At 48.7% G+C, this 27,500-nt stretch overlaps 1 protein-coding gene and 1 long non-coding RNA gene across 3 annotated transcripts in view; both read left to right on the top strand.

Moving 5' to 3' along the window:
* LOC138859687 (uncharacterized) overlaps positions 1-6,152 on the top strand; it is a 104,181-nt gene extending 98,029 nt beyond the window's left edge. The window contains exon 4 of the long non-coding RNA XR_011398198.1: positions 5,907-6,152. This is a non-coding gene — a long non-coding RNA (uncharacterized lncRNA). The remainder of the gene's footprint in view (positions 1-5,906) is intronic.
* Positions 1-27,500, top strand: part of LOC113807065 (syndecan) — a 447,671-nt gene that overhangs the window by 330,633 nt on the left and 89,538 nt on the right. For both annotated transcript variants that reach the window (XM_070115503.1, XM_070115504.1), the window contains exon 2: positions 17,891-18,125. In XM_070115503.1, coding sequence (XP_069971604.1) covers positions 17,891-18,125 — 235 coding nt within the window. The remainder of the gene's footprint in view (positions 1-17,890; positions 18,126-27,500) is intronic.

Here is a 27,500-nt window from a genome sequence, read left to right as displayed (position 1 = left end):
AAAAGAAAGAAAAGAAAAGAAAAGAAAAGAAAAGAAAAGAAAAGGAAAAGGAAAAGGAAAAGGAAAAGGAAAAGGAAAAGAAGAAGTAGAAGAAGAAGTAGAAGAAGAAGTAGAAGAAGAAGTAGAAGAAGAAGTAGTAGAAGAAGAAGAAGAAGAAGAAGAAGAAGAAGAAAAGAAAGAAGAAGGAATAAAAGCTGAAAAGGGAAGCGAAGGCGGCAAGGGGCGTTAGAGAGATTTAAGGCGTATAATAAAAAGAGGATTTCGGGGGGAAAAGGGTCAGATACGCCTAAAACATCTTTTTCTCCACCACAACTTTATAGACATATTTTTTTCCAGATCTGTAATTTATATATTTTTTAAGAATTCTTTTTAAAAAAGTATTTTCGTAACCATTTTTTGTGTATTTGTTTGACAACGAATTTGTAAGTTCAAATTTGAAAAAAATGGCGGTTGACTGACTTTTGGGGGCGTTAGTGAAAACTTGTGAATAAACTTTTTATTTGTCGATAGCGTTTATATATATATATATATATATATATATATATATATATATATATATATATATATATATATATAAATTTTTCTTCTTTTTTCTTTCTTTCTTTCTTTTTTCTCTCCTGCGTACACTTATTCTTTATGATTTTTTCTACCTTTCTACCACCTTTTTCAGTTTGCCACTTTTTCCTTTTTTTCTTTTTTCTTCTTCAACGTTCTCCTCCTCCCGATCCTTTACCGCCTCGTCTTCCTCATTCTCCTCTATCTCCTTTTATTCCTTATTCTCACCCTCTTTCTTTCGTCCTTTTCATCTCCTCTTCATTCGTCCCTCTTCTCCCCTCTTCCCTTCTCATCTCTTCTTTCGTCCTCCTCATCTCCCCTTAGTTCGTCCTCATCTTGTCATATCTCCCACTCACATTTTTTCTTCCGTTACATTCTTTTCCCATTTCTCATCTTCCTCCTCATTATTTTCCTTCCTTCTTCCTCCTCCTTTGTCATCAGGAAAACTGTATCGTTTTGGCGTGAACATTTTGGCGGGAACTTGTGCTTCAAAAAATAAAATATGGCGGGAAAGTTTGATGAGCAAAGGAAGGTAATTTTGTGTGTGTGTGTGTGTGTGTGTGTGTGTGTGTGTGTGTGTGTGTGTGTGTGTGTGTGTGTGTGTGTGTGTGTGTGTGTGTTTGTTAAAGGGAGAGACAGAGAGGGAGGGTGGGAGGGAGGTAGGGAGGTAGGTAGAGGGAGAGAGAGAGAGTTAGGGAGAGCGAGACTTTTTTTGTTTTTTACTTTGACACGTTTATAGGTAAGAGATAAGTAAGAGGGATAAGAGAGAAGACGAGAGAAAACGATACAGACGAAGAGGCATTCACAGATAAGGAGAAAACGCCCGTGTTTGCGTTTCCCAATATGCATCTTCCTATGCCCATCGGGTGCGCATGCCTCTTCTCGTATGCGGATATCCGTTGATGCAAATAGTTCGGGGACATTTAATTCAAGCTATCCGTTTCATTAATCCGAGTGCTTTATCCGCATCCACTCTGCAGACAAATCGTCGGCTTGGTAGCCAGAAGCTGATCATTTGGAGGGGGCAATAGGGAGGAAAATAATTAACAAATAACTGGAGGTGATTACGTTAATTGCAGGTAATATAATTAAGGTGTTTGGTGGAAATAGGACGAGGGAGGGAGGGGGAGGGAGAGGGGAGGGGAGGGGGGAATAATCGACCTAAAATGGATCCAAACTTTGCCAATAAAAAGAAGGGTTAAAGTACTTAGGCTAAAAATGTTTATTGCGGAGGAAAGAGGGAGAGAGACATTCTGATGAAGCAGGAATTGGAATGTGAGGTGATAGAATTGAGGAAGGGACGAAATACTGGAGAGAGGGAGAGAGAGAGAGAGAGAGAGAGAGACAGACAGACAGACAGACAGACAGACAGACAGACAGACAGACAGACAGACAGACAGACAGACAGACAGACAGAGGGGGAGAGGGAGAGCGAGTGAAAGATCTCGAGAGAGAAGGGGAAAAGAGAGAGAACAAATGAGAGAGAAGGGGGGAGAGCGAGAGAGAAAGAACAAAATTGAGAAAGAGAAGGAGAGAGAGAGAGAGAGAGAGAGAGAGAGAGAGAGAGAGAGAGAGGCGGAGGGAATAAGGGAAGGGGGGAAGGTGGGGGGGGGGGTATCAGATATTGCAAAAAGGTACTAGAGCGTAATATTGGAACAGGTAGAGCTTGAAGGTCGCTCGAGGGTGGAAGGCGGCAGACATATTTGTCTCAGAAGGAGGAAGGTAATGCCTTGTTTATTTACTTTTATTTGTCTTTTTTTATTTTTTGTGTGTGTTATGGATGTGTGTATGTGTGTGTATGTATGTATATATGTATGTATGGATGTGTGTGTGTATGCATGTATATATGTATGTATGGATGTGTGTGTGTGTATGTATGTATATATGTATGTATGTGTGTGTGTGTGTGTGTATGTATGTATGTATTATGCATGTGGGAGGAGGGAGGGAGGGAGGGAAGAAAGGGAGGGAGGGAGGGAGGAAGGAAGGAGGGAGGAGGGAGGGAGGTAGGGAAGGAGGGAGGGAGGGAAGGGAAAGAGGAGGGAGGGAGGGAAGAAGGGAGGGAGGGGAGGGAGGGAGAAGGAGGGAAGGAGGGAGAGAGGAGGAAGGGAAGGAGGGGAAGGAAGGAGGAAGGAGAGAGAGGAAGAGAGAGAGAGAGAGAGAGAGAGAGAGAGAGAGAGAGAGAGAGAGAGAGAGAGAGAGAGAGAGAGAGAGAGAGAGAGAGAGAGAAATGGTCCTTCCCTGTGCGTTGTGAGACACCAAGGAGCTCAAGCCGAAAGTTACTTCGCCATTAAAGCAAAACCCCAAAACATCTTTCCGAACACCGACGCACGAACACACTTGAGAAACCGCTAACCGTAGAATCCTCTCTCTCTCTCTCTTTCTCTTTTTTCTCTCTCTCTCTCTCTCTCTTTCTCTTTTTTCTCTTTTTCTGTCTTTCTCTTTTTCTGTCTTTCTCTTTCTCTGCCTCTCTCTCTCTCCCTTTCTCTTTTTTCTCTTTTTCTGTCTCTCTCTCTCTCTCTCTTTTTCTCTGTCTGTCTCTCTCTCTCTCTCTCTCTCTCTCTCTCTCTCTCTCTCTCTCTCTCTCTCTCTCTCTCTCTCTCTCTCTCTCTCTCTCTCTCTCTCTCTCTCTCTCCATACATCTGAGTGCGTCGTAGCGTCAGTAAACCCAAGTTCGCGGCCGGGAGTTATAGGACTTTGATTATAGGACACCGGAATAGGATCCTTGGCCAAGTTGCGACGCGAAGTACCGGCGACGCTATTAAACTCCGCCTAAACTTGAGGGAAACTGTGCCGGATGGGATGGTGTCAGATGCCGCCGAGGGAGGGAGGGAGGGAGGGGAGGGGGAGGGGGAGGTAAATATCCGGGTGTTTCGTCTTTTCGCGCGCTTTTCTGATTTTGGGGGGCGGTATTTTTTTTTCTTTTTGTATGTTTTTTTTCCGCACGCCTTTTCTGTGTCTGTCTGTCTCTCTCTGTCTCTGTCTCTCTCTCTCTCTCTCTCTCTCTCTCTCTCTCTCTCTCTCTCTCTCTCTCTCTCTCTCTCTCTCTCTCTCTCTCTCTCTCTCTCTCTCTCTCTCTTTCTCTCTCTCTCTCTCTCTCTCTCTCTCTCTCTCTCTCTCTCTCTCTCTCTCTCTCTCTCTCTCTCTCTCTCTCTCTCTCTCTCTCTCTCTCTCTCTCTCTCTCTCCTATCTGTCTGCCTTTCCCCGAACTCATCACTGCAATCATTGTCCCTCCTCTCCTCTTCCTCTTTCTCACTCCTCCCTCCCTCCTTCCGTTTTCTTTCCTCTTCTTTCAAACAGGAGTGAGGGAAGGGAAACAGGAAGGGGTAAAAGGAGGGGCGGGATTCACACGGAGTTTCTGAGGATAAAGAACCGGGGCAGGTTTTCGGACGAATTGGGTTAGGTTTTGGCGGGAAAGTGTTGGCTGCCGGAGTTCCTTTTTTGGCGGGAAAATGAGGTTTTCGAGACGCGATGGTCTTTTTTCTGTGTGTATTTAGGTGTTATATATACATACATACATACATACATACATACATACATACATACATACATACATACATACATATATATATATTTTTTCCTTTTTTAAATAAAGGCAAGCGAAAGCAGATGACAGTCTGCGTTGTGGATTGTCATAAATATATGCGGCAGCTTAGTAGCATTTATCATTAGTTTAACTAATTTGAGGAGTAAACTTGCATATGCACATAGACTGAAATATATTTTTTACTTTTAATTCTTCGAAATAAAGAAAAGAATTTGAAGAAAAATATCAGCACAGGTACAGGATGTGAATTACCATAAATGTGTTGGCGAGTTTAGTAGCATTTTTGGCGGTAATTTTAAATGGTTGCTGTGGCGAAAGTGGATATTAAATGCAGGCGCAGAAAATGGGAATTGGGGAGAGGGGAAGGGGAGAAGAAAAAAAAGGAGAACAGTCTCCTTTTCTTCCTTCTTTCTTTCCTTCCCTTCTCCCTTCCTCCCATTCTGGCTCACTCCCACCCACCCACTCTATCAGCCTATTTTCCGCCTCCCTTCCCTCCCTCTCTCTCCTCTCTCCTTCCCTTCCTTCCCCCCCACCTTCCCTTCCCCCCTCTTTCCTTCCTTTCCCCCTTCTTCCTACCTTTCCATTCCCTCCTTCCCTCCTTCCCTTCTCATCCCTCCTTCCTACCCTCCCTCCTCCCCTTCCTTCCTTCCCTTCCCTTCCCTTCCCTCGTACCTTCCCTCCTCCCTCCCTCCTCCCTCCCTCCCTCCCTCCCTCCCTCCCTCCCTCCCTCCCTCCCTCCTACCTTCCCTTCCCTCCTTCCTTCTCTCCCCTTCCCTCCTTCCTTCTCTTCCCTCCCTCCCTTCTCTCCCCCCCCCCCATACCCCTAGTCACCCAAACCCGCCATGACGTCGGCTGAAGCGGCGACGAGGTGCGTGCGAGCGGTGTCCGGGATTTTAACGGTCGCTCATAAACTCCGGGATTTGAATGAAATACAAATAGGTGTTAAATCAGAAAGAGATTAATGTTCTCTCTCTGTTTGACTGTTTGTTTCTTTGCCTCTCTGTCTGTATGTATGTATCTCTCTCTGTCTCTCTCTGTCTCTGTCTCTGTCTGTCTCTGCCTCTCTGCCTCTCTCTCTCTCTCTCTCTCTCTCTCTCTCTCTCTCTCTCTCTCTCTCTCTCTCTCTCTCTCTCTCTCTCTCTCTCTCTCTCACACATGCACACACACACACACACACACACACACACACACACACACACACACACACACACACACACACACACACACACACACACACACACACACACACACAGAGTGCGTGCGAGTGTGTTGTCGGCGGACCGGTCAGCCATTCGTGTGCGCCCGCATGAATATTCCGTCCTTTGGTTTTCAGTGAATCTCATATAATAATAAATCATTCGGGGATCTTCTCTCTCCGGCCTGACCCGGTTTGACCTGACGTTTCGTGACGCCGCCTGCGTGCGTGTCCCCGCGAGGCGCCATCGCCTGTGACACTCGCCGGGCGGAACGAACGGCAGCTGGGGACACCGGGGCGGGAGGAAGCAGGGGAAGGGAGAGGGAAAGAGGGAGAGAAATCATAGTGAGATAGTGAGAGTGAGAGTGAAAATGTGTGTGTGTGTGTGTGTGTGAGAGAGAGAGAGAGAGAGAGAGAGAGAGAGAGAGAGAGAGAGAGAGAGAGAGAGAGAGAGAGAGAGAGAGAGAGAGAGAGAGAGAGAGAGAGAGAGAGAGAGAGTATGTGTGTGTGTACAAGAGAGAAAAGAAATAGATTAGCATTTTTTTTAGCTTTATTTACACAACTGATCATACTCCAAAAATCATTCTAACGGCGTCTTCTCTTCGACAGGTATGTGAACCAGCAAGTCGCCGGGGTTGGCTGCCAAGGTATTGTATGTGAACGAAGCGGGAACAAAGGACGACGGAACAAGAAAAACAAAGACCCCCCTTTTCACCTTCACCGGATCCCGAAGTCCGTGCGTTCAGTCAGCTGTATTTTGTTCCATTCGGGAAATCGCGAGTGACTCTACGGGAACCTGATATGAATTATTCGCCGAAAACGAATTTTGATCGTTAGGTTAGGGTGCGAAATGGCGGGATTTATGAACTATGTATGTATATTATGTGTATGTGTGTGTGTGTGCGTGTGTGTGCGTGTGTGTGTTTGTGTGCGTGTGTGTGTGTGTGTGTGTGTGTGGGTGGGTGGGTGGGTAGGTGTGGGTGGGTGTGGGTGTGGGTGTGGGTGTGGGTGTGCGTGTGCTTTTGCTTATTCATGGTCTGCGGCGAATATGGTCTCATGTGTATGCAGTATACATACACGTGCACGCATGCATGCGCGTCTGCGTGTGTGAGAGAGAGGGAGGAAGGAGAGAGAGAGAGAGAGAGAGAGAGAGAGAGAGAGAGAGAGAGAGAGAGAGAGAGAGAGAGAGAGAGAGAGAGCCATAGAGGGCGCGAATCCCCCCCAGAGTCTCGTATAAACTATAGCGGATCGGAAATCCATAGCCAAAGGGGGCTGATTGGTCACCCATGGAAATGAGGGAGGGAGGGGGGTGGCAGAGGGACAAGGGGGGAGAGGGAGACAGGGGGCAGCGATAAGAAAGAAAAAAGAAAAAAAAGACGGTCTCGGAATCATCTTTATCGCATTCACGCCCCGGAATGGAAAATCTATTTAATGGGCGGGTTGAGATAAGGGGTTTGACGGGTGGAGGAGGGGGAGGGGGTGAGGGGGTGGAAGGGGATGGGGTGGAGGAGTAAGGGGGAGGGGAAAATGGGGGAGAGGGGGAGGAAGGACGAATTAGAAAGGAGGAGGAGGGTAGGGTGAAGAGGGAAGATGGGAAGAAGAGGAAGAAGAAGAAGAAGAAGAGGGAGGAGAATGGGAAGAGGAAGGAGAAGGAGAAGGAGGAGAAGAAGAAGAAGAAGAAGAAGAGGAAGAGGAAGGAGGGAAGGAGAAGGAGAGAAGAAGAAGAAGAAGAAGAGGAGGGGAGGAAGAAGTAGCAGAGAAAGGAAGGGGAGATAGGAAAAGAAGTGGGGAGAGACGTGCGTGTGGCGGAGTAGGTTAGGGAAGGGGGAGGCGAGGGGGGGGGGGCATGGATGTATCGTGAAGTAAGGTGGGGAAGGGGAAGAGGGAGAGGAGAGAGGGGAGAGGAGAGGGAGGGGGAAGGAGAGAGGAGGGAGAGGTGAGTGGAGAACTTGGGCTGTGTAAGGAGGGGAGGGAAGGAGGTGGGGAGTTGGTGGTGGTGTGGGGGGGTGGGGGTGAGGGAGGAGGAACGTTATGGCAAAGATTTATTCAAATTTTACTTTTCTACATGCTTCTTATAAGTTATTAAAAAAAACAACTTTGTATGTTGTGTGTTTTTGCATCTTTCTTTTCTTTCCTCTCTCTCTCTCTCTCTCTCTCTCTCTCTCTCTCTCTCTCTCTCTCTCTCTCTCTCTCTCTCTCTCTCTCTCTCTCTCTCTCTCTCTCTCTTTCTCTCTCTCTCTCTCTCTCTCTCTCTCTCTCTCTCTCTCTCTCTCTCTCTCTCTCTCTCTCTCTCTCTCTCTCTCTCTCTCTCTCTCTCTCTCTCTCTCTCTCTCTCCCAGGCGTTTATTAAATAATTACCTTCCTTTATTTTTTCCTCTTTTTCTATTGCTCCTGTTACTTTTTTTTTGCTATTAAACAATTACCTTCCTTTCCCGTTTCTTTCTATTGCTGCTATTCTCTTTCGTTTTTCCTTTTTCTTCTTGGTCGTCTTCTACTTTTTGTTCTTTGTTCTTCATTATCATCATCATCATCATCTCTGCTTCTCTCTCTCTCTCTCTCTCTCTCTCTCTCTCTCTCTCTCTCTCTCTCTCTCTCTCTCTCTCTCTCTCTCTCTCTCTCTCTCTCTCTCTCTCTCTCTCTCTCTCTCTCGTTTATTGAATAATTACCTTCCTTTCCTCTTTCTTTCTATTGCTCATGCCATTTTTTGCTATTAAACAATTACCTTCCTTTCCTGTTTCTTTCTATTGCTGCTCGTTCTTCTACTTTTTCTTCTTGGTCGTCTTCTACTTATTGTTCATTGTTCTTCATTATCATCATCATCATCATCTCTGCTTCTCTCTCTCTCTCTCTCTCTCTCTCTCTCTCTCTCTCTCTCTCTCTCTCTCTCTCTCTCTCTCTCTCTCTCTCTCTCTCTCTCTCTCTGTCTCTCTCTGTCTCTGTGACTCTGTCTCTTTTTCTGTCTCTCACTCTCTGTCTCTCTCTCTCTCTCTCTCTCTCTCTCTCTCTCTCTCTCTCTCTCTCTCTCTCTCTCTCTCTCTCTCTCTCTCTCTCTCTCTCTCTCTCTCTCTCTCTCTCTCTCTCTTTCTCTCTCTCTCTCTCTCTCTCTCTCTCTCTCTCTCTCTCTCTCTCTCTCTCTCTCTCTCTCTCTCTCTCTCTCTCTCTCTCTCTCTCTCTCTCTCTCTCTCTCCCTCCCCCTCTCCCTCCCCCTCTCCCTCTCCCTCTCCCTCTCCCTCTCCCTCTCCCTCTCCCTCTTCCTCTTCCTCTCCTTTATTGATGATCCTTTGTGTCTGCAAAAGAGTCAGCTAAGAGTGAAGAGAAGTAAGGGGGGAGAAGAGGAGAGCGCCCGAGAGGAAGAGAGAGGAAGGAGAGGAAGAGAAAGAAAGGAGAAGGGGAGCGAGAGGGGAAAAGGTGGAAAGAGGGAGAGGTAGAAAGATGAAGGAGAAGGGGAGCATGGTAGAAAGGAGGATGAGTGGAGTAGCAAGAGGTAGAAAGATGAAAGAGAGAGAGAGAGGGAGAGGAGGAATGATGATAATAAAGAGAAGAAGGGAGAGGGAAAGATGGAAAGGGAGAAGAAGAGGTAAAAATGAAGAATGAGAGGGGTAGCGAGAGGTAGAAAGATGAAAGAGAGAGAGAGGGAGGGAGAGAGAGAGAGAGAGAGAGAGAGAGAGAGAGAGAGAGAGAGAGAGAGAGAGAGAGAGAGAGAGAATGAGAATGAGAATGAGAATGAGAATGAGAATGAGAATGAGAATGAGAATGAGAATGAGAATGAGAATGAGAATGAGAATGAGAATGAGAATGAGAATGAGAATGAGAATGAGAGAGAATGAGACGGAGAGGGGAAGTAATGAAAAAGAGAGAAGGGAGAGGGGGAATAATGGACAGGAGTAGAAGAGTAGAAAGATGGAGGGAGAGGGGAAATGATGATAAAACAGAGACGGCGGGAGAGGGGGAAAGATAGAGAGGGAGAGGAAGAGGTAAAGAAAACAAGGGTGATAGAGGAAGAAGCGAAAACAAAGAAAAGAGAGATGGGGCGATAGGAGGAAGAAAGACGAGAGGTCGAAGAAGAGGGGAAGGAGGAGGTAGGGCGAGGGAGTGTGGGGGGGGGGGGAGGGGGGGCGTGATGGACGATTTTGAGACGTGACGTAGGAAGAATAACGTAAAGGGGATATTTATCAAGGTTTCTCGTCTCTTCCCACGTTTATTACGCCCTCTCTCTCCCTTGGTCTTTCGTTCTCTGTCTGATTTATTTTCGTTTCTCTGCCTCACGTCGTTCCTTTCGCTTTCTTTCGTTGGCTCTCTTTGTCTGTCATTTGTTTTCTGTCTGTCTGTCTGTCTGTCTGTCTGTCTGTCTGTCTGTCTGTCTCTCTCTCTCTCTCTCTCTCTCTCTCTCTCTCTCTCTCTCTCTCTCTCTCTCTCTCTCTCTCTCTCTCTCTCTCTCTCTCTGTCTCTGTCTCTGTCTCTGTCTCTGTCTCTGTCTCTGTCTCTGTCTCTGTCTCTCTCTCTCCTCTCTCTCTCTCTCTCTCTCTCTCTCTCTCTCTCTCTCTCTCTCTCTCTCTCTCTCTCTCTCTTTCTCTCTCTCTTTCTCTCTCTCTTTCTCTGTCTGTCTGTCTGTCTGTCTCCAGTCCCCTGCTTTACCGAATTCTTCCATACCTCCTTTAGACGAAGGAGGTAGAAGGGAGAAGGAAATAAAGGACCGATAGAAATGCAATTTTGTTAATTATTATTTTGGCGCTTTCTAATTGGTTTTATTGATGCGATTATGGTGGATGAATTAATTAGTGTTAATGAGGATGATTATCTTATAAGGAGATGAGGCGATTAGATGGAAAGGTGATATTGGAGACATTGTTGATGATGAGGATGAGGGTGAGGATGAGGATGATATGATGAGGATGAGGATGGAGAGGAGGATGATGATATGAAGAGGATGAGGATGATATGATGATGATGATGATAGGGACGATGAAAATGACGATTTTGATGAACAGCATACAATGAAAATATTGAGTGGAATAGAGAAAGTGGGAGAGAGGGAAAGTGGGAGAGAGGGAAAGGAGAGAGGGAATGGGAGAGGGAAAGGGGAGAGAGGGGAAAGTGGGAGAGAGGGAAAGTGGGAGAGAGGGAAAGTGGGAGAGAGGGAAAGTGGGAGAGAGGGAAAGTGGGAGAGAGGGAAAGTGGGAGAGAGGGAAAGTGGGAGAGAGGGAAAGTGGGAGAGGGAAATGGGAGAGTGGGAAAGGGAGGAGAGAGGAAAGGAGAGGGAAAGTGGGAGAGTGGGAAAGTGGGAGAGAGGGGAAAGTGGGAGAGGCGGGAAAGAGAGAGAGAGAGAGAGAGAGAGAGAGAGAGAGAGAGAGAGAGAGAGAGAGAGAGAGAGAGAGAGAGAGAGAGGGAAAGGGGGGAATCAAAATTATCAATAATTGACCTTATTCCTTCTCTCCTCCGTTCTCCCTCCTCCTCTCTTTCCGCTTCCATATTCCTTTTCTCTTCTCTTTCCTTTCTTATCCCATACTCCATGTCCTTCTCCACCCCGCCCCTTCTCTTTCTCCATCCCCTGCCCCCATACTATACCCCTTTTCATCATTTCTCCCTTCTCCTGTCTTTTCTCTTACTCCACCTCTCCGTATCCCCTGTCCTTCCCCGTCTCCTCTCCCCACCCTATCGCTTCCCCGTCTCCTCTCCCCACCCTATCGCTTCCCATCTCTTCCCTATTTCCACTGCCTCTCCCTATCTCCCTCCCTCTTCCCTATCCCATCCTCCCTCTTCCTATTTCCTCCTCCCTCTTCCTTTTCCTACCTCTTCCCTCCCTCTCCCCTACCTTCACCTCCCTCTCCCTTTTCCTACCTCCTCCTCCCTCTCCCTACCTTCCCTCTTCCTTTTCCTACCTCCTCCTCCCTCTCCCTACCTTCACCTCCCTCTTCCTATTTCCTCCTCCCTCTTCCTTTTCCTATCTCCTCCTCCCTCTCCCTACCTTCACCTCCCTCTTCCTTTTCCTACCTCCCTCCTCCCTCTCCCTACCTTCACCTCCCTCTTCCTTTTCCTACCTCCTCCTCCCTCTCCCTACCTTCACCTCCCTCTTCCTATTTCCTCCTCCCTCTCCCTTTTCCTACCTCCTCCCTCTCCCTACCTTCACCTCCCTCTTCCTTTTCCTACCTCCTTCTCCCTCTTCCTATTTCCTCCTCCCTCTTCCTTTTCTCCTCCTCCCTCCTCCCTACCGTCACCTCTTCCTATCTCCTCTCCTCCTCCTCCTTCCTCTGTGAGAACAAGGCTGTCATGCTGGTATTCACAATTATTAGAGCCCGACCTCCGCGTTTCGCCGCCTGCCTCCTCCTACCCACTCCTCTTCCTACTCCTCCTTCTCCTGCTCCTAGTCCTTCTTTTCCTTCTTTCTCCTCCTTCTCCTGCTCCTAGTCCTTCTTTTCCTTCTTTCTCCTCCTCCTCCGCCGCCGCCGTCGCCTTTTCTTCTTCTTCCTCCTCCTCCTTTTCCTCATCTTCCTCCTCCTAGTCCTCATCTTGTCATCTTCATCCTCTTTCTCCTCATCCTCATCCCTATCCATCTATTCTTTCGATCTTCTTTCATCCAACCCTCTTTCTCTTTGCCCCTCCCTCTCCCTCGCTCTCTTCCTCACTAGTACTCTCCCTCCGCCTACCTTTCTGCCCCGTCCACTCCCTCGTCCCATCTCACCTCCCTCCCTTTCAGTGTTTCCCCTCCCTTCCCTCCCTCCTTCCCCTCCCTTCCCTCTCTCCTTCCCCTCCCTTCCCTCTCTCCTTCCCCTCCCTTCCCTCATTTCCTTCCTCTTTCCCTCCCTCCCTCCCTCCTTCCCCCCTTCTCTCCTTCTCTTTCTGTTCCCCTTCTCCCTTCCATCACTCCCCCTCCCCTCCCCCTTCGCCCCCCCTTCGCGCCCCCCCCCCCCAACCTCCACCTTTCACGTCAGTATCAACACACTCAAAAAAATATAGCACACTCACTTCTTTGTTTTTAGAAAGGGCCTCAGGTGCGGGGTGGGGGAAGAGAGAAGGAGGGGGAGAAGGAAATGGAGATGGGGAAGGAGAAGGAGAAGGAGGAGGAGAGGGTGAACAAGAGGGAGAAGGAGAAGGAGAGGGTGAACGTGAGGGAGAAGGATTGGGAGAGGGTGAACGTGAGGGAGAAGGATTGGGAGAGGGTGAACGTGAGGGAGAAGGATTGGGAGAGAGAGAGAGGAAGGATTGAGAGAGAGAGAGGAAGGATTGAGAGAGAGAGAGGAAGGATTGAGAGAGAGAGAAAGAAAGGATTGAGAGAGAGAGAGTGGAAGGATTGAGAGAGAGAGAGGAAGGATTGAGAAGGAGAGAGAGGAAGGATTGAGAAGGAGAGAGAGGAAAGATTGAGAAGGAGAGAGAGGAACGGTTGAGAGAGAGATAAAGGAGAGGGAGAGAGGAAGGTTAAGGGAGAGAAGAAAAGGGAGAGGGGCGAACGCAAGAAGGGAGAAAAAGAGATTGCGAAAACCATTTGCAAACCGAACAGAAAAGAGAAGAGGAGGAGAAGACAATAACAGATACCTAGAAAGAGTAAGAACGGCACTCATTTCCGTTCAGCTGCGTCCAATTGTATTTATGTTATTTCCAGCGAAAATGAGAAAGGAATAGAGTAGGAAATGGAGAATGGAAAGAAGATGAGAAATTATGGTAATAAAGGAAAACGTGTTATTGCCGCATGAATCCGTTATCGATGTCTCTTGCCCCTTTCCTTCGCTTCTTCCTCGCTCGCTCTCCTCTCCCTCTCTCTCTCTCTCTCTCTCTCTCTCTCTTTCTCTCTCTCTCTCTCTCTCTCTCTCTCTCTCTCTCTCTCTCTCTCTCTCTCTCTCTCTCTCTCTCTCTCTCTCTCTCCTCCCTCCTTTTTTTTGTCTCTCACTTCTTCCTTTTGTCCTTTTTTGTCTCTATCACTTCTCCCGCTCTTCGTCAATCTAACCGAAGTCCCCTCATTTCCCCTTTCCCATCTTCCACCTGTCTCTTCACCTGTCATTCGTTCCCCGTTTCTTTTATTGCCGCATTCACTTCTTTTATCGAATAATCCCCTATACCCTCTCTCCGTCTTTCCCCTTCCATCGTTTTCTCTTTCCCCTCAAATGATCGAACAACTTTCAAAACTTTCTTGGAATTATCTGGTGTTCATTGATAAGAAGAAGAAGAAGAAAAAAAATGAAATAAAAATCAAGCAGAGAATGAAAGGGTAGATTTTTTTCTTTTTCTTCGGGGTTGTATATTGATCGTGGGCGTCGTGTTTGAGCGTAGAACTTCAGACTTGTTGTGGAAGGAGACTGAGAGAGAGAGAGAGAGAGAGAGAGAGAGGAAGAGGAGGGAGAGGGTAAGAAGAGAGAGAGAGAGAGAGAGAGAGAGAGAGAGAGAGGAAGAGGAGGGAGAGGGTAAGAAGAGAGAGAGAGAGAGGGGAGGGGGGGGGGGAGTGTGCGCTCTCTTTCTCTATGTAGATTATTGTCTCGCTGTCTTTCGGAAGCCTGTCTCTCACTATCGGTCCTTTTCTGTCTGTCTCTCAGAGAGAGAGAGAGAGTGAGGAGGAGAGAGAGGAAGAGAGAGAGAGGGAGGGAGGAAGAGGGAGGGAGGAGAGGAAGGGAGGGGGAGGAGGGAGGAGGGAGGGGGGAGGAAGGAAGGGAGGGGAGGAGAGAGAGGGAGGGAGGAGGGAGGGAAGGGAGGAGAGGAGAGAGAGGAAGAGAGGGAGAGGAGGAGAGAGGGAAGGAAGGGAGAGAGAGAGAGAGAGAGAGGAGAGGAGAGAGAGAGAGAGAGAGGAGAGGAAGAGGAGAGAGGGAGGGAGAGGAAGGAGAGAGGAGAGAGGGAGGGAGGGGAGAGGGAAGGAGAGAGAGGAGAGAAGAGAGAGAGAGAGGGAGGAGAAGGAGAGAGAGAGGAAGGAGAGAGAGAGAGGGAAGGGAGAGAGAGAGAAGGAGAGAAGGAGGAAGGAGAAGAGGGAGGGAAGGAGAGAGGGAGAGGAGAAGGAAGGAGAGAGGAGAGGAAGAAGAGAGAGAGGAGGGAAGGAGAGAAGAGAGGGAAGGAGAGAAGAGGAGAGAGAAGGAGAGGGAGGAAGGAAGGAGGAGAGGGAGGAAGGAAGAGGAGGGAGGGAAGGAGAGAGGGAGAGAAGGAGAGAGGAGGAAGGAGAGAGGAGGGAAGAGAGAGAGAGGAGAGGAAGAGAGAGAGAGGGAGAGGAGAGGGAGGAAGGAGAGAGAGGGAGAGGAAGGAGAGAGGGAAGGAGAAGGAGAGAGAGGGAGAGGAAGGAGACAGGGAGGGAAGGAGAGAGGAGAGGGAAGGAGAGAGGGGAGGGAAGGAGAGAGGAGAGGGAAGGAGAGAGAGGAGGGAGGGAAGGAGAGAGAGGAGGAAGGAGAGAGAGGAGGGAAGGAGGTAGGTAGGGAGGAAAGGTAGAGAGGTAGGTAGAGAGAGAGAGAGAGAGGAGAGAGAGAGAGAGAGAGAGAGAGAGAGAGAGAGAGAGATATGGAGGGAGGGAGAGATGGAGAGGGGGAGATATGGAGGAAGGGAGATATGAGAAGGGAGGAGGGAGGGAGGGAAGGAGATAGGGAGGGATGGAGATAGGGAGGGAGGGAGATAGGGGGAGAGAGAGAGGGGAGAGAGAGATAGGGGGAGAGAGAGATAGGGAGAGAGAGATAGGGGAGAGAGAGAGACAGGGGGAGAGAGAGACAGGGGGAGAGAGAGATAGGGAGAGAGAGAGATAGGGGAGAGAGAGATAGGGGGAGAGAGATAGGGGGAGAGAGAGATAGGGGGAGAGAGAGAGAGGGAGAGAGAGAGGGGGAGAGAGAGAGAGAGAGAGAGAGAGAGAGAGAGAGAGAGAGAGAGAGAGAGAGAGAGAGAGAGAGAGAGAGAGAGAGAGAGAGAGAGAGAAGGGAAAGTAGGGAAAGGAAGGAAGTAGGGCGATGGGGACGACGAAACGCAGATTGAGGGAGAAGGAGAGAGGGTGAGAGCGGGCGAGGGAGAGATATGAAGAGGGAAGGGGCCAGAGCTCGGGCCGTACGAGATTATGGTATCTAATTATACATTAATCGGTAAGGATTTTTTCCTTATTCGTATTTATATTTATATCAGTTTTTTTTTCTCCTTCCCTTCCTTCCCCCATCCCTCTCTCCTTTCCCCATTCCTTCCTCTATCTCTCCTTCCCGTACTCCCTTACTCCATTCCTCGCCTCATTCCCTCCCTTACTTTCTTACACCATCCTTTCCTCCCTACCTAGCCTGCCTCCCTCTAACCCTCTCTCCATCCCTCTACCCTCCCTCCCTCCTTTACTCCCTACCTTCCCAGCTCCCTCCTTCCTTCCATCCTTCGCTCCTTCCCTTACTCCCTACCTCGCCTCCCACCCTCCCCAGCTTCTTCCTTCCTTCCTACCTCCCTCCATCCCTCCTGCCTCCCTCCCTTACACCCTCCTTCCATCCGTCCTTCCCTCCCTTCCTTACTCCCTACCTGGCCTCCCCACCCTCCCAGCTCCTTCCTTCCGTCCACCTCCTCCCTCCCTTACACCCTCCTTCCTTCCTTCCTCCTCTCCTCACCCTCCCTCCCTCCTTCCTTCCTCCTCCCTCCCTCCCTCCCTCCCTCCCCTCCCTCCCTCCCTCCTCCCTCCCTCCCTCCCTCCTTCCTTCCACCCGTCCTCCCTCCCTCCCTCCCTCCTTCCTTCCACCCGTCCCTCCCTTCCTCCCTCCCTCCCTCCCTCCCTCCCTCCCTCCCTCCTTCCTTCCACCCGTCCCTCCCTTCCTCCCTCCCTCCCTCCCTCCCTCCCTCCCTCCTTCCTTCCTTCCACCCGTCCCTCCCTCCCTCCCTCCCCTCCCTCCTGTGACACACACATTCGCTCACATCCCTGCATGTCATTTCGCACAGGTGTCCCGGTTGACGTAATGACACCAACAAAGTTCCACTTGACGCCAAGCACGCGTGTCTTCTTCTTTTGGGTTTCACTTTTCTTTCCTTCTCTTCTATTTCCCCTTTTCGCCCCCCCCCCACGCCCACCTCCTTTCCATTCCTCCTTTTCGTTTTCTCCTTCGCTCTTTCTGTGTTGTGTGGCTGTCTCTCCTTATTGTTTGGCCTTTGCATTTATGGTTTTCGACTTTTTCTATTTTTTTCCTCTTTATTATTATTTATTCCTTATTACCTTACCTATTACCTGTTACTTCTTTTTTCCTCCTTTCCATTTCTGCTTTGTTTTTTCATTTTTACCTTTTCTTTCCCCTTTTCATTTACCCTTTATATTCCTTCTTTCTCTTTCCCCCTCCAATTTTACTTCTTTCCTCTTTCCTTTTCCCGTCATTTAGCCTTTCCCCTCACCTTTCCCCTTCATGTTTCCCTATCGGTTTTCCCTCTTCATTTCCCCTTTTAAGTACTCCTTCTTTCCGCTCCCTTTATTTCCCCTTTTAGAGTTCCCCTTCTCCTCCTTCCTCTATTTCCCCTTCTCCCCTTTCCTATATTTCCCCTTCTTCCCCCTTCCCCTATTTCCCCTTCCCCCTTCCCCTATTTCCCCTTCTCCCCCTTCCCCTATTTCCCCTTCTTCCTCCTTCCACTATTTCCCCTTCTTCCTCCTTCCACTATTTCCCCTTCTTCCCCCTTTCTCCATTTCCCCTTTCCGTTACCGTCCAGCCGGGTGCCGCCCACGGCTAATTTCACAATGGCGGCATTCGAGGGAAAAACTCTCCTTCCCCCCTCGTCGCCCCTCGAATTTCCCCTCGATTGCTTCCCAACGCTTAAACGCCACTCGTATTGTTGTTATGATTATTTCTATGGATTTTTTTTTTCATTTTTTTTCGTGTAAGTGAATTTGTAATTAAAGTTGGGTCGTTGGGTTCTGATGGGTTTAGTTATTTTGTTATTTTTTTGTTGGTTATTGCTATTATTTTTTGTTATTGTTGTTATTATTGTTATTATAATTATAATAATTATTACTAATATTATTATTATTTTAATATCATTATTATTATTATATCCTCTCTCTGTGTGTGTCTCTCTATCTATCTGTCTATCTCTCTATCTTTCTACCTCTCTTTCTCTCTCTCTCTCTCTTTCTTTCTCTCTCTCTCTCTCTTTCTCTCTCTCTCTCTCTCACTCACTACTCTCTTTCTCTCTCTCTCTCTCTCACTCTCACTGTCTCTGTCTCTGTCTCTGTCTCTGTCTCTGTCTCTCTCTCTCTGTCTCTGTCTCTGTCTCTTTCTCTCTCTCTCTCTCTCTCTCTCTCTCTCTCTCTCTCTCTCTCTCTCTCTCTCTCTCTCTCTCTCTCTCTCTGTCTCTCTCTCTCTCTCTCTCTCTCTCTCTCTCTCTCTCTCTTTCTCTCTTTCTCTCTCTGTCTCTGTTCGCCTGTCTGCCTGTCTCTCTCTCTCTCTCTCTCTCTCTCTTTCTTTCTCTCCTTCTCTCTCTCTCACTCCTTCTCTCTCTCTCGCTCGCTCTTTCTCTTTCGTTATCTCTCTCTCTCTCTCTCTTTCTCTCTCGCTCGCTGTCTCTCTCCTTCCTTCCCTCCCACTCACTCTCTCTCTCTCTCTCTCTCTGAGAGACATCATCATCATCATCATCATCAATCATCATCATCATTATTATTATAATTATTATTATTCGTGAATGTTTCCCCTTTGCAGGTTTCAGCAGACTTGTACGGAGGTGACCGGGACTTGTATTGGGAGGACTATGGGTCTGGTGACGGGCCTGAGCTGACCCATGTCGAAGGCTCTGGTCACGGAACTGTAGGGCGCGGTCCTTACGATACTTACGACGACACAGAAGACGACTACGACGAGTGGAACACCTTTGATGTTCAGGGCGGCAAGGATGGGCATGATGAAGAGACGGCAGAAGGATCCGGCATTGGAGTCTGTGAGTATTCTATTGTGGTTACCCCTGTGCATGTGACGCGTTTTCTGTGAAGAGATTTGGTCCATTTTCTTTTTGGCAGTACGGGTAACTAGTATATTATGAAGCGTTTGTTTGATCCGTACCGATTTTCCGTGAAGTGGACTATGGTATTCGGGTAGAGTGCTGCTATAATATTATTAAACCTTTTTTTATCGAATGATAGTGTTACGATATGCGAAACTCAAGCGATTTTGAAACATTGCCCGAAAATTTGATCAGATTGAAATGATACCTGATTTTTTTTCTTATTCGTTGAAACGATAGATATTTTCAGAATAACAAATTTTCTGTTTGAGACGTCCTAGGGATTTTACGAAAGAAAAATAAATGGCAAAACTAAGATAAAGGAACTGAAATTGGAGAGACAAGTAATCAATATATGATTTTCAAACGTATGGTTCATTTTATTATTGTTATTTTTTACAGGCAACACTATATACAATACCATATGTTTATATGAATTTACATAAACCTAATTACAACATAGGCAAATACGAGCGCTACCAAATGATAACACGAATTGTGGAATGAATATTAGCATTCAGAAACAACTTCTGATGATGTCGTAACGAAGAGGGATTCCTTTCCGCCTTTTTTTCTCCAAGTCAGAGGGACTTGGGCCGAAACTTAGGCATCGTAGCTTTCGCACAGGATAAGTTCATGCATACATAATTAGTTTGTTTTCCGGAATCTTGCCGTCTGAATTTTGATGAGCCAAGAGTGGCAGCTGCTAGTCATGGGCCCCTTCTCTTGTTTTTGATTTGCTTGTTTGGTCATTGGTTGTTGTTTTTGGTGCGTTGAAGTAGATGGACACAGAATAGATGGGATTTGGTTCTGAAATTTTTTTTCTTATATCCTTCGGTAGAAAGGAAAAGCAGGTTTATGCAAGTTACCCATGACAACATGTGGTGTCTTATTCGGTTTTCTTTGGAAGAACCCATTTTCTGTAACTTTGGTAAGGTTTTCAGAGAAAACGGACATTTTTTTCTTTCCATTTGTTTGATAGAATGTGCGTGTGTGTTTTTGTAGATATTCATTTGTCTTTTTGTTTGTTTTGATAGAATGTGTGTGTCCCTCTCTCCTCTCCTTTCCTGTCCTGTCCTCTCTCTTTTTCTCTCCTCTCCGTCTTCTTCTCTTCTCTCGTCTCCTCTCCCTTTCTCCCTCTCACTCTCCCACTCGACCTCATATTCTCCTGCTATCCCTCCTTCCTCCTTTCCCCCCTCCCCCATTACCTTATTTTCCCTCCTTTTGCCCTCTCTCCATCCCTCCACCTCCTACCACCTCTCCCTCCACCTCCCTCCACCTCTCCCTCCACCTCCCTTCACCTCTCCCTCCACCTCCCTTCACCTCCCTCCACCTCTCCCTCCACCTCTCCCTCCACCTCCCTCTTACCACCATCGCTCCTCTCCCTCGCCAAGAAGCTGAAGAGGGAGATGCATCGAAGGGAGCACGGGACGGCAGGCAGACAGTAATAATTGGTTGCCTTGGAAACTCAGGCCAGGTGGATTGCTATGGAGGGCGGGGGGAGGGGGGGGAGGGGGGCACGGGTGAAGAGGAGGGATGGAGATGCGTGAGAGTGGAGGATGGGGGTAGGACGGAGGGAGGGGGGGTGATGGTAGGTTGGGGTGTGGGGGTAAGATAGAGGGAGGGAGGAGAAGAATGGAGTGTGGGGGAGTGAGGTAGAGGGAGGGGACGAGTGAGTGCAGTGATGAGTAGGCTGTGGAGGGGTGGGGTAAGGGGTGAGAGGGAGTACGGTGGGGAGTTAGATAGAGAGAGAGGGGTGCAGGGGAGTGATAAGGTGGGGATATGGCATCAGTGAGAGAGAGAGAGAGAGAGAGAGAGAGAGAGAGAGAGAGAGAGAGAGAGAGAGAGAGAGAGAGAGAGAGAGAGAGGATTGGGAGATATTCTGAGGATGAGGGGGAGGGAGGGGGGAGAAAGGGGGAGGGGTCGAGTAGAGGTTGATGACAATCCAGAATGGGTGAGTAGGGGAGGGGGAGGGGGGGAGGATGGGTAGTGAAGGGTTTAACACCGAAATTGAGGAAGAAGGAATGGCTGACGAATGGGAAGAGAGACAGGGGAAGAAAAGAGGATGGAGGGATAGAAGAAATAAGGAAACGGACATCGAGTGGATACAAGAAAAGGGGGAAGAAAGAAGGAAGAGTCGAAACAAGACAAGCAAGTATGAAAGGCAGGAGAAAAAAGCATAAAGAATTGAGGAAAGCGAAGGGGAAAGGAAGTAAGAATTGAAAGACGAAATGAAGAAGGAAAATGGAAGAAAACAAGGAACGAAGGAAATTAAGAAAGGAGAGAAGGATGAAAGGAAAGTAAAAAGGAGAAAAATGAAGAGCGAGAGGAAAAGGGAAAGGAGGAAGGGAGGAAGAAAGGGAAATCAATTAGAAAGAAGGAAGGGAGAAAGGAAAAGAAATTAAGAAAGGAGGGGAAAAGAAGAAACGATTGAAAGGGGGAAGGAAGAGATGGTAATGAAAAAATAAGAAAAAAAATAAGACGCAAGGATAAAAGACAAAGAAAGACGAGAAGAAGGAAGGAGGAAAAAGTGAGAGAGGAGGGGAAAGAGAGAGAGAGAAAAATATATAAGAAACGAATTACTGGACAAAGGAAAGAGGAGGAAGGAAGGAAGGAAATGAAAAGGATGAGGAGGAGGAATATAAAAAATATGAAGGATTGAATAAAGGAAAGAATGGAGGAAGAATAGGAAAGAAAAAGAAAAGGAAAATAAGATAGGAAATAAAGAAACGAAGGACCGAAATGTGGAAAAATGCAGTAAGGAATGATAAGGAAAGGGGAAGGAAAGAAGAAAGAAAACAATAGAGAATATACAAAGGATTGGACGCAGGAGAGGAAGAAGAGAAGAGAAGAAGAGAAAAAGGAAGGAGGGAAAGAAGGAAGGAGAGAAAGAAGAGAAGAGAAGAGAAGAGAAAAAGGAAGGAGGGAAAGAAGGAAGGAGAGAAAGAAGAGAAAAAGGAAGGAGAGAAAGAAGGGAGAGGCAAAAGGGAAAAGGGATTAAGAAACAAAGGGAGGACCGAACGAAGGAAAGAAAGGACGAAAAGAAAATAGAAAAAGGAATATGAAAGAAAGAAAGAAGGAAAAGGAAGAATGGAACGAAAAGGAAAGAAGAAGGATGCAAGAAACGAAAAAGGAAAAGGTAAAGGGAATAATAGATATATGAAGAAAGAAAAAAAGAGACGAGAAGGAAATAAGGAAAGAGAAGGAAAGACACCGAGCGAAGAAAGGAGGAGACGAAGAAAAGAAAGGAAAATAAGAAAAAGAAAGAAAGAAAGGAAATGCCGAACGAAGGAAAAGAGAGACAAGAAAGAAATAAAGAAATAGACGGAAAGAAAAGCGAAGGAAAAGAAAGAAGGAGAAGAAAGAGACGAGAAGGAAATCAAGAAAGAGGAAGGAAAACACCAACACGAAGGGAAGAAGGAAAAGGGAGCGAGGGAGGGGGGAGGGGGCGGGGGGTAGGGGGGGTGGATGCCAGTGTCTTGGGCGTCCTCTAACACCCTCTTGACCGCCTCAAGTGTCTCTTCTTAATTTACGGATTCCTCGTCGGTCCACTTCCCTCGCCTCTATCATCGCTGTTTCTCTTATTCCCCCTTTCTTTTTTTTTTTCTTTTCTTCTCTCGTAGGCGTGGAGGGGGTTGAGGGAGAGGGGGATGGGGAGGGAGGGGAGGGAGGGAGGGGGGGGGAGGGAGAGGGGGAGGGAGAGAGGGAAGAGGAAGAAGGGGAAGGGGGAGGGGAGGGAGAATGAGAACGAGGAGAACAAGAAGAAAAGAGAGAGGAGGAGGGAGGGAGAGGGAGAGGGAGAGGGAGAGGGAGAGGGAGAGGGAGAGGGAGAGGGAGAGGGAGAGGGAGGGAGGGAAAGAGGGAGGGAAAGAGGGAAAGAGGGAGGGAGGGAAAGAGGGAAAGAGGGAGAGAGGGAAAGAGGGAGAGAAAGAGAGAGAGAGAGAGAGTGATAAACAGACAGACAGAGGAAGAGAGAGATTGAGAGAGAAAAGAAACATCGATTTGTTACACAACTTTACTTGTTTAGATTATTTAACCCAACAGCGGACATTGTATCCATCTGACAACAGGTTCTCTACAACAATGGAAGCCGTCCCTCTCGCGCTCAGCCTCTCATATGCATATCACTTCCACCTCTTGGCCTTCCTCTTCCATGCTCTCATCGCCCCCTCTCTCTCGTTTTTCTCTCTTCCTCTCTCTCCCTCTCTCAATGCTCCCTTATCTCCTCTCCTTCCCTCGCCTCTCTTTCTCTTCTCCTTTGTCTCTTCTCCTTCTCTCCTTCCGCTCTCTCATTTTCCCCTCCTTTGTTTTCTCTCTTCCTCCCAACTCGCCTCTCTCTTCTTTCCCTCGGTTCTCTCCTCTCTTCTTTCTTCTTGTTGCCTCTTCTTTCTCCTCTCTACTCTCCCCTTTCCCACCATTTCCTTCTCTAACTTCTCCCTGCACCTTTTTTTTCATTCTATCCACTCGCCTCCCCTTCTCTCTCCTCATCCACTCGCCTCCTCTCTCCCTCACCTCCACCCTCTCTCCCCCCCTCCTCCTCTCTCCCCCCCTCCTCTACTTTCCTTTTCCTCCTCTCCCCCTCTCCCTCCCCGCTCCCTCCCCGCTCCCTCTTCTACCTTCACTCAGAGTGTAAAAAATAGGTCGTGAACAATGCTACGTCTTCCCCCTCTCCTCCCCTCCTCCTCCTGCTCCTCTTTCTCCTCCTCCTCCTCCTCCTCCTCCTCCTCCTCCTCCTCCTCCTCCTCCTCCTCCTCCTCCTCCTCCTCCTCCTCCTCCTCCTCCTCCCTCCTGCTCCTCTTTCTCCTCCTCCTCCTCCTCCTCCTCTTCTTTCTCCCCTCCCCTCGTGTGACCTAATTTGACGGACTTTTTCCTCTTAATGCTATCTGTACGAGCTGACCTCATGCGTGATTATTGTCCTCTGAGAGCTGGCGTGAAATAGTTCTGTTTTTTTTTATTATTATTATTGTTATTATTATTATTATTATTATTATTGTTATTATTATTATTATTATTATTATTATTATTATTATTATTATTATTATTATTATTATTATTATTATTATTATTATTATTATTATTATTATTATCATTAGTTTGTCATGATCATGTTTGTCATGTTCGTATTTTTGTTCGGTCTGTTGCTGCTCTCCTCAACGAATACGAACGCGAAGTCGAGCACGAACGCAAGCACGCGCGCACGCACCACCCATCCAAACACACACACGCACACGCCCCCCCACCCCAGACACACGCACACGCCCCCCACCCTCAGACTCAAACGCACACGTCCCCCTTCCCCCTTCCCCCCAAGACACACACGCACACGCCCCCCCCCCAAGACACACACGCACACGTCCCCCCCAAGACACACGCACCCCCAAGACACACACGCACACCCCCCCCCCAGACACACGCACACACACAATGTTATCCTATTTTATCCCTCCCCTCCCCCCTTTTTTTTCTTTTTTCTTTTTTTTTTAACCTTAACCGAATGAATTTCATCGTCGGACGCTATATTTTCGAAACAGTTTTCGGCGTTCCACGTATTGCTTCCCCTTTCGCGGAATTTTACGTATTTCTGTCGCGCGGTTCCACATGTCACCGGTTCAATTACGGGGGTTCATTTCACGGGATGGTTCCAAAGACGCGCACCGGCCCTTTGTTCCTTCCCCCCCCCCACACTCCCCACTCCCCCCCTCCCCCCTCTTCCTTTTTTTTTCTTACCCGAGGCGTTCTCTTGCACTGGTTTTGGTTCTTTTTTTTGTCTATTCTTTTTTTCTCTGTCTCTCTCTTTGTCTCTGTTTCTCTCTGTCTGTCTGTCTCTGTCTGTCTGTCTCTGTCTCTCTCTCTCTGTCTCTCTCTCTCTGTCTCTCTCTCTCTCTCTCTCTCTCTCTCTCTCTGTCTCTCTCTCTCTCTCTCTCTCTCTCTCTCTCTCTCTCTCTCTCTCTCTCTCTCTCTCTCTCTCTTTCTCTTTCTCTTTCTCTTTCTCTCTCTCTCCCTATCCCTCTCTCTCCATCTTTCTCTCTCTCCTCTCCTCTCCTCTCCTCTCCTCTAATCTCCTCTCTCCTCTTCTCTCCTCTCCTCTCCTCTCCTCTCCTCTCCTCACCACTTTTCTGTGCACATGAGTAGTGAGGTATGTACTATATACGCGTCTTATGTTTTATTAATATACTCCTTGACAACCGTGAAATCTTCATAAAGAGAGTGTTCTGACTTACAACCCCCCCCCTTCCCTCCTCCCCGTCCTCTCCTCCCCCTCCCTCCCGTCCTCTCCACCCCCTCTCTCCCTCCCGTCCCTCTCCTCCCCCTCCCTCCCGTCCTCTCCACCCCCTCCCTCCCTCCCGCTCTCATTACCCTCTCACCCTTCTCATCTCTCTCCCTCTTTTTCTTTCTCTTTATCTCTTCCACCTCCCATTCCTCCTCCACTCTCCCCACCTCCTTTCTCTTCTTCATTTTCCTCTCTCTCTCTTACCCCTCCTCCTCCTTCCCACCCCTCTTTCTCGCTCTCCCTCCTCCTTCACCTTTTCTTCCTCCTCCTCATCCTCTTCTCCCCTTTTTTCTCCTTCTCCCTTCCTCCTCCCCGTGTTCCTTCTCTTCCCTCTCCCTTTTCCGTCCCCCCCCTCTCCCCCCTTCCCCCTCTGTCTCCCTCTCTCCCCCTCCCCCCTCTCTCCCCCTCCCCCTCCCCCTCCCCCCTCTTCCCACTTTCTCCCCTCTTTCCCCTCTCTCCCCTCTCCCCTCTTTCCCCTCTCCCCTCTTTCCCCTCTCTCCCCTCTTCCCCCTCTCTCCCCTCTTCCCCCTCTCTCCCTTCTTTCCTCTTCCCCCTCTCCCCCTCTCCCCCTCTCCCCCTTCCACCCTCCCTCTCCCCCTCTCCCCCTTCCTCCCTCCTCTCCCCCTCTCCCCCTTCCTCCCTCCCCCTCCTTTCATTCTGAGGAAGTAGGTTTACAATGCAGTGATCTAGGCACCTCTTCCTCGCTGTATCTCCGGGCGACGGGCAGATGTAGGCCATTTGTAGGAGATGCAGAAGGGGGGGGAGGAGGAAGGAGGAGGGAGGGGGGAGGGGGGATAAGGGAAAGGAGGAGAAAGGAGGGAGGGAGGAAGGAGGAGGAAGGAGGGAGAGGGAAGAGGAGGAAGGGATGAGGAAGGAGGGAAGGAGGAAGGGAGGAGGGAAGGGAGGAGGAAGAGGGAATGAGGGAAGGAGGAGAAGGGGAAGGAGGAGGAGGGAGGAGGAAGAGGAGAAGGAAGAAGAGGAAGGGGGGGAGGAAGAGGATAAGGAAGAAGAGGAGGAGGAAGAACAAGAGAAGTAGGTGGAAAGAGGAAAGAGATATGGGGATGAAGAGAGAAAGAGAAAATAAAGAAGCACGAGGGGAAAAGAGAAACACAAGGAGAAGGAGGAGAGAGTAAACAAGAGAGATGACGAAGAAGAAGAAGAAGAAGAGCCCTCTGGTCAGTCGTCGGGGAAGCAAATGCCAGGCAACAAGGCATCACGCTGCATCCGCCCCTCCCCCTCCCTTCCCCTCCTCCCCCCTCCCCTTCTCTCTTCCTTCCTCTCTTCTCCCCTTCTCTCTTCCTCCCTCTCTTCTCCTTTTCTCTCGTCCCTCCTCTCTTTTCCCTCTCCCTTCCTTCCTCTCTTCTCCCCTTCTCTCTTCCGTCCTCCCTTTTCCCTCTTCCTTCCCCTCCTCACTCCTCTCTTCTCCCCCCTTCTTCTCTCTCGTCCCTCCTCTCTTCTCCCCCTCTTCTCTTTCCCCACTTCCCTTCCTCTTCCTCCTCCCCTCTCCCACCTTCTTCCTCCCTCCTCCCTCTTCTTCCCCTCCCTCCTCCCTCTTCTTCCCCTCCCTCCTCCCCCAGGATACCGAAGACTCACGGAGACTTAGTGTTGTGTAACGGAGGTAGGATTCGGCCGCGGGACTACGCACGGCAGCTTCTAAGGGCGCTCTCCTTTGCCTCGTGAGGAGATTTCCGACCTTACCGCGCGACCGTCCGTCTCTCCTGATGCCCTCCCGCGACGGGGTTTCGTCATCGAGGCCGACGTAAAAGCCTCCGAGGCTGTTACGGTCGAGGAGATCACGGAGAGACAACGGGCTCTCCATCCCTAAGGGGTGGCGTGGCGGAGCACCTTCGTGCCCCGAGGGAGAAGCATGAATGGCACCAAAGCCGGACGAGGGAGGCGGTGGGGGAGCTCCAGGCCGCTGATGTCAGTAAGGCTCCTTTTCGCTTGGGATGGCGAGGGATCTGCGACCTTGGGAGTCGGTCGCGGGATGGCACTGTGTTGGCCGGGACCTGAGAGAGAAGACGCGTACGTGGAATGAAGAGCCTTATGACGGCTTTACGGTCCGGGGGAGGGGGTGGGGTGGGGGGTTGAGACGGCGACAGGAAGTGACGAAAAGAAGGATGGAAGGGGATTTGAGGAGGGGGAGGGGAGGGGAGGGGAGGGAGAGGAGGAAATAGGAAGAAGATGGGTCAGTAGGACAGAAAGGATAAGACAAAATTAAACTTGCGAATCTCTCTTTCTCTCTCTCTCTCTCTCTCTCTCTCTCTCTCTCTCTCTCTCTCTCTCTCTCTCTCTCTCTCTCTCTCTCTCTCTCTCTCTCTCTCTCTCTTTCTTTCTCTCTCTTTCTCTCTTTCTCTCTTTCTCTCTTTCTCTCTTTCTCTCTCTCTCTCTCTCTCTCTCTCTCTCTCTCTATCTATCTATCTATCTATCTATCTATCTATCTATCTATAGGTAAGCGTAGATAGATGGCTTGATAGGTCGGTAAATGGGTTAATAGACAGGTAGGTTGACAGACAGATAGATAGATAGATATCGAAGTATAGATTAGTATAGTTAAGAGAAGAGGATGCCCATGAAAAGAAAGGTGAATATGGCAGAGAGGTGAGCGTGAGCAGGGAGACAGAGGAAGAGGAAAAGGAAGGCGGAAGAGGAAGAGGAAGAGGGTGTGGAAAGGGAAGAGGAAGAGGGAGTGGAAAGGGAAGAGGAAGAGGAAGAGGAAAGGGAACAGGAAGAGGAAGAGAGAGAATGGAAAGGGAAGAGGAAGAGAGAAAATGGAAAGGGAAGAGGGAGTGAAAGTGGAAGAGGAAGAGAAAGAAGAGAGAGAGAGAGAGAGAGAGAGAGAGAGAGAGAGAGAGAGAGAGAGAGAGAGAGAGAGAGAGAGAGAGAGAGAGAGAGAGAGAGAGAGAGAGAGAGCGAGCCCATGTAGTCCTTTGTGTATGTCCTGTTATGATGGACGTTCCAATTACCCTTCTGTTTATGTGGCGTTCCCGTTTGCAGGTCGCACCCACGTGTTTGCTTGCATCATATGTTGTTGTCGATGA

This window comes from Penaeus vannamei, chromosome 37, assembly GCF_042767895.1.
Source record: "Penaeus vannamei isolate JL-2024 chromosome 37, ASM4276789v1, whole genome shotgun sequence".
Taxonomy (NCBI): domain Eukaryota; kingdom Metazoa; phylum Arthropoda; class Malacostraca; order Decapoda; family Penaeidae; genus Penaeus; species Penaeus vannamei.
This window is presented reverse-complemented; position numbering and strand designations above follow the sequence as displayed.